Source organism: Rhagoletis zephyria, unplaced genomic scaffold (assembly GCF_001687245.7).
Source record: "Rhagoletis zephyria isolate East Lansing unplaced genomic scaffold, Rhagoletis_zephyria_1.1 Rzeph_scaffold_00480, whole genome shotgun sequence".
In the NCBI taxonomy this organism is placed as follows: Eukaryota; Metazoa; Arthropoda; class Insecta; order Diptera; family Tephritidae; genus Rhagoletis; species Rhagoletis zephyria.
Window position 1 is genome coordinate 20002 of NW_016157564.1, and position 9000 is coordinate 29001.

The 9000-nt window shown below is 34.4% G+C and overlaps 1 protein-coding gene across 1 annotated transcript; it reads left to right on the top strand.

The window, feature by feature from the left end:
- The first annotated feature begins 597 nt into the window (after positions 1-597).
- slif (cationic amino acid transporter slimfast) lies at positions 598-7299 on the top strand. Its single transcript, XM_017611922.1, has 6 exons — positions 598-609; positions 642-1052; positions 1131-1391; positions 1466-1749; positions 4736-4973; positions 5107-7299. The coding sequence occupies exons 2-6, from the start codon at positions 698-700 to the stop codon at positions 5781-5783; spliced, it is 1815 nt and encodes a 604-aa protein (XP_017467411.1). The 5' UTR covers positions 598-609; positions 642-697; the 3' UTR covers positions 5784-7299.
- The last annotated feature ends 1701 nt before the right edge of the window (positions 7300-9000 follow it).

Consider the following 9000-nt stretch of genomic DNA (forward strand, 5'->3'; position numbering starts at 1 on the left):
TTTTTAGTCGAATTTTCTAAAATGAAATTAACTGTGCACACTTCGATTATTTTACGAAATTTCGGAAGAAAATCGGCCAGGCAATGAAAATAAAGCTGCTATGTAAATGATTTCTACCTGATTTCTGATGTGTTCGAATTTTCTTTATTTTTCGTACAGAAACTTCTTTACGAGTTCGTGTCAACCACTTCACATATTACTGAAGATTCGTAAAAAAATCGTTACAGAAATGAGATACTCCTAAAGATTTCCTTAAGATTTCGGGAACTTTGGTTTGCAGGGAAGTCACATGAACAAAGCTGACGGTGACGTTGACGCACAAATTAGCTCAACCCTCAACTTTGCTTATGCGTTTGCGTCAAGTGACAACTATTCTGTGTTGTTTTTACATACATACATACATTTTGAACGTAAATTTTTTTATTTTGTGGAAATTTCGAATTAGTCTAATATACATATGTATATATATGTAGATCCCCTGATAACAGATTTTCAATGGGAATGGAACGATTCGTCTAGTACCCTAAGCTCCACACAGTTGATAACACAAGCAGATTAATTTAAGTACAAAGCGCGTGACTTTTGGATATACAATAATTTAAATATAATGTTTTTCTTCTTCTATTGTGATTTTTTTTTAGAAAAACACCGATCAATAAACTCCAAGCACTCGCAAGTATTCACACATAAAATAAAAATGCCAAACCTTTGGACAGCTCTTACCAGACGAAAAACGGATGATGTTGTGGAAAACGAGTCGAAATTGGCGCGTGTTCTCAATCTATTCGATCTTACTGCGCTCGGTGTGGGAAGCACGCTCGGTCTGGGCGTATACGTGCTAGCCGGTTCAGTTGCATACAACATAGCTGGTCCTGCCGTAACCATATCATTTCTCATTGCTGCTATTGCGTCTGCCTTTGCTGGTATTTGTTATGCCGAATTTGCAGCGCGTGTTCCGAAAGCAGGTTCGGCGTATGTTTACAGTTATGTAACAATTGGCGAATTTGTGGCATTCACCATTGGCTGGAATCTGATATTGGAGTATGTAATTGGTAAGTGATGATATGGTATGGTGATACTTTAAAGTTTAAACCATTTATGTTCTAAATATTTGAATTGATTTCCAATAGGCACCGCTAGTGTTGCTCGCGGGCTGAGTGGATACTTCGATGCGCTGATCAACAAAGCTATGTCTACTGCGCTGGAAGAAGCTTTACCTATCAATGTGAATTTCTTGGCGGATTATCCCGATTTTCTGGCATTCGGTGTGATACTGCTGCTGGCGGCAGTACTTGCATTCGGTGTAAAAGAATCTAGTTTCTTGAATAATATATTCACAGCAGTAAATATGATTACGATTGGAATAGTCCTAGTTGCTGGTGCTATAAATGGTACGTTGCAGTTTGCTGATCATTAAAAAGCCCTCAAGTGCAAAAGTGTAATGAGTTTTTCTTTTTTTTTGTAGCTGATCCTTCGAATTGGACGATACCAAAAGATCAGCTTCCTAGTGGTACGGAGAATTTCGGTAATGGTGGATTTATGCCCTTTGGTATCGCTGGCATTATGGCAGGGGCGGCAAAATGTTTCTTCGGATTTGTAGGCTTCGATTGTATAGCCACTACCGGAGAGGAAGCAATAAATCCCAAACGTAATATTCCCCTTGCCGTGGTTATTTCATTGATCATTATATTCTTATCTTACTTTGGTATTTCCACGGTACTTACGATGATGGTGCCTTATTATAATCTGGTAAGTAAACATATTTCAAGTGTAAATAATTTTCCTATTTCGACACAGAAACCGAATGTCAAAAAGTATTAACTTTGATATTAAAACGGTTTAGTAAAGTTTCTCTGGAGCCGCACTTATAATGTCCAATCTGTTTGTTCATGTTTAAGAAGGTTTCTTAAGTTATACATACGATACACTGAGACTTAGATCTCCTGGAATATGTTTCACCAAATTGCGCTCTTCATTACCAGTTTTGAACAGCTTAACCGGTATTCCACGAGCTCCACGAGCCTCCTTAGTTTTACGGGTTTTTGAACTGCCATCAAATTATAACTTAAGAAAGTTTTATTATATGGCAGTTGAGAAGTGCATGTGCAAAACTTTTAATGAAGCATACATAGCACGCACTTAGGCGCCTGGTATTAGCGGTCGCGATTAAAAAGGAGGGAATGAAAAGGCATTGTCAGCTTCTCATAAGCCTTTCTTCGCTGTACAGGCATCGAGTACATGGTGGTATCGGACGAACACTAGTTGCCACTTATCAATGCCTTTTCATAAACCTACCTTTTCAACTAGAATTTTTCACGCTAAAATAGATGCTAGCTAAATATAAACTACTTATTTTTCAACAAAAAACCTGAAGAAATGGCAACCATATATAGAAGAAAGAAATCAGCTGAGAATGAAAAATCTAAATTCCCATTCTGCGCTACGAGCTACAACTACAGAAAAATTCTGCGGTTTTGAGTTTTCATTTACATGGCGCTCTGGTAAGACAGATCGTGTCAGCTGACTCGGGTTTACGTACCGGTATGTTTATGTTCTTGACTAATTTTACCTTTATGATTGAAAAGTGATTTATTGAAAATATTAAAACAAAATGTAGGGAAACCACAAATTGATCACGCTGGGGAAACACATGGGGAAAAACATTTGTTTCAGCTGCCTTTGCTTCGAATGGTATGATTTTTCATGTCAAATTTTAACAATAAAAGTCGAGTCGTGGTGGAAGTGCGTGGTGTAAGAAAATTGCAATAAATGTAAAGTAGTATGACCTAATAATAATATTTTTCATCTTAGATACTTGCCATCTTCAGTTCAAAAGCACATACCAAGAAATGAACGGTGTGTTACAAAAACATTTTGTGCATGCTAAAGACAGGTTGGAAAAACGAAAACAAACAAGATCATTGCAAGTACACATGACGAAGAACCCGTGCATTTCGTAAAATGGATTTCTTCATTTCAATATTTTTAATTTTTATACACATACGGACAAAAGTATTGGCACAAAGAACTTTCACAATGCGTGCAAAGTTTTTTAGCTCATTTATTTTCGCGAATTTTTTATAAAAATATAGCTAATATTATGACGCAAACTGTAAGATAAAATATACAACTTTCCAAAAAACTCAGGAAAATTTAATAAATTTCCAATGTTTAAACCCTATTTTTGGCATTGATTTTCTTCCATAAAAAGTATGTTCGCCATTTTTTTTTTATGGAAGAGATTGTACTATAATTTGATGGGCTACAAAACTGCATACTCAAAGTCTTTCTAGAAAATCTATTTAAACAGTTGCAAATTCATTGAATTTTTCCAAGTTCTGCATAAAATTTAGAAATTTTTTTTTTTTATCAAAAATTTGCGAAAAGAAATTGGAACAAAAAACTTTGCATACATTGTGGAAAGTTCTCTGTGTCAATTACTTTTATCCGGAAAGGTAATTTTGAAATATTTTCAACTGTAATAAAAGATTTTCTTAAAAACCAATTTCGATATTTCATTAACGCTTCTTTTGAACTCAATAAAATAAGCTGTTTGCTAATTATGAATTAATTTAATATTATCTAGCGCCGGTTATTTAATGTCTGGTTATCACTATCCCCAGTTAAACATTAAACATTATCGACGATTTCGACATCATGCATGGTACAATTATTACAGGTATTGTCTTCCCAGAGAGCGCATATTCCGATCTGCCGTATTTAAAAAATATTGTTGTTGCCCACACTAAAACGTTTACTGCTAGGGAAAAGGGATATTTCCATGCCCTATATACCATATATGTTCACGTATTTTTTTAAACAAACCATCTTGCAGAGAACTTATTTAATTTGCAAAAGCCAGAAAAAAACATTTGCTTGTAAATAAATTCAAAATTTGTATGGCTCACGTCATTTCCAACGTTTTTTCTTTTGTTTTGAAAAACTATAAAAATTAAATTGAGCGAAAACAAAAAGCAAGGCCAAATAAAAGTGAAAGAATCAACATTGAACTGCGTCAAAATGAAAATAAGGCAGCACGAATTTCGATGTGAAGCAGAACTCTCTGGGAAGACAATACCTGTAGTTGTTGTACCATGGACATCATGTACATAACATGTGATCGATAAAGCAGTCGTTGTATTTAACCGGTGCTTCTACCTCCGATTTGTGTCAACCAGACATTGAACAAGCGGCGTTTAATTTTACGCAGCGCAACGGATTTGCAAATATACTGAAAAATGACTCGGTAAAGACTTGAAAATAATTAGAGATATGACTTAAAAATGACTCGAAAAAGGCTCACAAATGTTAACAAAGACTCGAAAATAATTGGAAATAGAACTGAGAAATTACTCGAGAAAAACTCGAAAATGTTTAGAAAAACGACTGAAATATCATTCGAATAAAACTCACAAATGAATATAAATTTGACTCGAAAAAGAATCAAAACTTATCAGAAAAGTGGGTAATAAAAGACTCGCCAAGAAGAGTCGCGGGCAGGATACCATTTCAAAGAAAAAACTAGTATATGATCAATGATTTCAGAAAATGCTGGGTGGGTAATTAAGAAATCTTCTTAACCTTTTGAAAGTGAAAAAGAGTGTGACTCGCTTGTTCTTGCTGCTAGATAAGCATCATTTTTAACAGTGATTCGTTGTTCATTGGAAAATGCATACACATTTACACACAATTAATATTTATCAATGTATGTATATTTATGTCATTATTTTTACAGGATAGAAACGCTCCGTTCCCTAAAGCTTTCGATGAAATTGAATGGTACACTATCAAATGGATTGTCACAATTGGTGCAGTTTTTGCCCTGACGACTAGTTTGTTGGGTGCTATGTTCCCTCTGCCTCGTGTGCTCTATGCCATGGGAAATGATGGCATCCTTTTCAAATCGTTTTCAAAAGTACACAACTATACTCAAACACCTCTATTGGCTACTGCCATATCTGGAATTTTTGCTGGTAAGATATTATAATGCTCAAAGAAGAATCATATACTGCTCATTTATTCCTTAAAGTCGAATAGGAAGCATTATGTCAGTCTAAAGCCAAAATTTTTATCCTAATCCGCTCTTCCTCTCTCTCTGGTTTTAAGCTGTGATGGCGCTAATTTTCAACTTGGAACAATTAATTGATATGATGTCCATTGGCACACTACTTGCTTACACGATAGTTGCGATTTGTGTTCTCGTACTCCGTTACCAAGATGAAGACATGGATATGAAGACAGTTTCCCTCCGGTGTCCAGCAGTTATTCGCCAATTCTTTAACGGCAACTCTTATCGTGAACCAAATGTGCTAACGTCGCGCATCACAAAAATCGGTATTGTAGTCTTTGCTGTTATTTGCATCATTTGGGATGGGATAGAAAGCTTCTATGGAGTTGAGTCCACTACCGGCACAGTAACGTTGAGCATAATCGGAGTAGTGCTCATACTGATCACGATCATCATTGGCATGCAACCGGTCTCCGGTCTAGAGTTGACTTTCAAAGTGCCACTCGTGCCATTCATACCCTGTCTTAGCGTGTTCGTGAATATCTTCTTGATGTTCCAGCTGGACCAACAAACATGGATACGCTTCCTTGTATGGGTGTGTATTGGCTATGCGATTTATTTCTGCTATGGCCTTCGCAACTCTACACAAGTTACCAGAACCGAGAATCATGCGCAAGCGGCGATAAGAATGCAACACACAAATCAGGCATTCGAGCCGGATTGGAAGGTGGAAAATGGAGTTAATGGTGTTCATGGAATCGCGGAAAAACATTAGAAGTTTCGCCAAGAAGGAAGTATGAATTAGACAATGTGAATTGTAAATAAATTGCAATAGGATATTATACATATTATAAAGCTTTCGGAAAAAAAATCGAAAAATATATATACATATAGAAACATCGAACCCTAATCGCCAAAAGATATAAGCGATATTTTTTTAAATCTTTTTTTGATGCAGGAATGCACCTAGATGCTCGAGGAACATTTATGCATCGAAGAGAAAATTTAGAAAAAAATGTCGCCTACATCTTTTTTGCGGTTAAGGCTCGACATGTTGAATAAGTTGAGATGCCACAGCTTCGGCAAGTCATGTGCCTAGATTCTGGGCAAAGAAAGCCGGTTTAAGTCTGTTGGTGCCTTCTGCAACTTGAAAAATGCTTGCAAATGTGTACACATAAAAATTGCTTTAAAAATTGTACTCACTAATGTTATTGATTAATCGTGCTTTAGAGTAAAAATGACAATATTTACTTCAAAAAGTGGTTAATTTTAATATAGGCAGAATTTTTCGAAGAGCTGTGTTATGTACATAAATACTACTGTAGTTCCATCTGTCCAATCATCATCTTATACTAAATGAAAGTATTTGTCAAACAGTTTTAGCTATACATATTCAAATTTTATATACTGTACAAATAATTTTTAATATTTTTTTAGTTTTTACGTTCTTATTATTTGTTTCTTTCTATGTTTATTCGCCTTTTCCACACTTTTTTTCTTCTTTGCTACCATTTTAACTGTATGTATTATCATTTTAACTTTATGTATTTTAAACTATTTTTGTAATAGCTTATTTACTAGTTCTTTCCATAAATGATTTTGATGATAGCCTACAAAAGTGCGAGAGAGATAAATAGATTGCACATAAAAACTAAACGTTGTTCGCAGCTGTCAAATATCTTTAAAGTGGTTCACACTTTGCTGTACAAAATATTTAATTTTATCTTAATATTGTTAATAATTTCGCTAATGTGAGGTTTTAAATTTAAATATTAAAAAAATTAAATAATTGACTGCCAAAATTCACGCGTTGTTTTTATGCGCCCCGTCCACTGTGCAACTTTATTTTTCTGTTTTTACAATTTACATACATACATATATTATTTTACGTTAACATTAGGCGTGGTTTTTTACACGTATACGTATCTGCGCTTAAAAATTGTATGGAGCTCTAAGCGACAAACTTTATGTGCGCTTAGAATAGTTGTCGATAAAATCAAAGTTATCTACTTGTTTTGAAATGGAAATTGTCGATGATTGTTTTTTACACGTTAAGCGTAGATGTATATACGTGTAAAAAAACACGGCTATTTTCTTCTAAACGAAATTAATAGGTTTTATGATCACCCGACTTTTTGTGATATTGTTAATACATACACACATACTATTGTATTTAATTATATGTAGTTCTTACCACTTTTTGTCGCAAAAGTTTTGTAAATAAGTTAAGTCATTTCAATAAATAACTAAATAAGAAAACTAAATAAAAGTATAACACTGAAAGAAGGAAAAACTTATAAAGGAAAATTAAGCTGATTTTAAATATGTATACCCTCAAGTACTGCTGGAGTCAATCGCTACTTTTGAACCGCTACTGCACCGACTCCTAGGTAAGTAGCTACTCTATAATACCATGGTACTAAACATAGTAGTGCAGAGTCGATTCAGTCGTAAGCAGGATAGCGATAAACTACGACAGAGGGCGCCCATAAATCACGCAAGTGACTGCTTTAGTATCCAGTGTTGCCGCGAAGCTTTTTTAGTGGTAGCCAAATTCCTTTAAAAAAAGGGATAAAAAGAGCTAAAAATAGTCGTTGTGGCTAAAAATGGTAGCTAAAATTGTTTACTTACATAATCATATATAAGTATACACGCAAACATTTTCAATAAGTAATGGTATAGATAAACAATGAAATCTGGAAAAAAAGCAAATATTTTATCCAACCTAAAACTTTTTTGTATAATAGGGGAAATATTCGACACCAGGGTGTCCAGATTTTTGAAAAAAGAAGCGCAATTTCTGAAAAGAAATCGCCAAAAATCGCCAATTTTTTTTAATTAATGAAATCGACTTAACAAATCTTTTACTTTAAAACGAGATAGGTTAAAAAAACGAATATAATACCTTCAGGGTATTAATAGATAACACAAATCACTTATATAATAGTGATGTACAAACAGTTTTCTTTAAAAATACGCATACTTTTTAAAAATATTTGTTTCAACACATTTTGCAATAGAACTGCGCAACTATTAAATTGATTATAGCTCGTATTAATTGATTATCGCACAATCCGCTTTTACGCACTCGGCCCTAAAAATTAAATAAAAACCTATAATAAGGCGACACCAGCTATTTCCACAATTTCTTCAAAATCACCTTTAGTGTCTGAATCATTCACATTTGTGTTGTTGTCATATATTGCGCGTTGATAACATACTGTTTTATATTGGAAACGTTTTGCAGCAGAAACTATTAGCCTTCATATACCATTTTATTCGAACTGTGAATCAAGGCTCTCCAACCTCATCATATTTCGAATCTTAGTTTTTGTGGAATTCATTACGGAAAAAAAGCCAACAAAAGCATTTGAGTGCGGCAAGGATAATAATATGACGGCTACTTTACTTATATTTCCAAACATTTTATTGCCTGTTGCGGTTTTCACTCAGTAAGCAATTATCCAAAATTCTTCAGAGTCGGAGGGAATGCAATTATGAAAAAAGTTATTCTATGGCAAAGTTAAAAGAATTAAATATTCAGTTTCCGCTGCATCTTTTTCCCTCAAATTCATTTATGGGCCGATTCTGAACATAAACTGCCTAGGAGTTTTCTCTATTTTACATTTCCTCCTATCACGAATAAAAATTCCCCGAGGATTTTTTATATTAAATGGCGGAATTGAGCTGTCAAAAAAGTGTTAGCTTTTCAAAACAGCAGCTCGAATTTCCTCATCCCAAATTTTCGGGGAAAACACTACGCCCTGAGAGTTAATTATTGGAGGATTTATTTCTCGGGAGAAACAAATTCCCGGAGAACAAAATTCCCGGGAATTTTAACAATTGGGCTGATAGTGAATTGGCATATAGTAAGTATAGTATTGGATAGTGAAACTCGCACTCTTGTGATTCTAACACTTTTCTGGTGACAAATTCAAGCTTTTTTAAAAGTATTTAATTGACTAGGTAATCGTTTCAAAAGCTCTTCGATT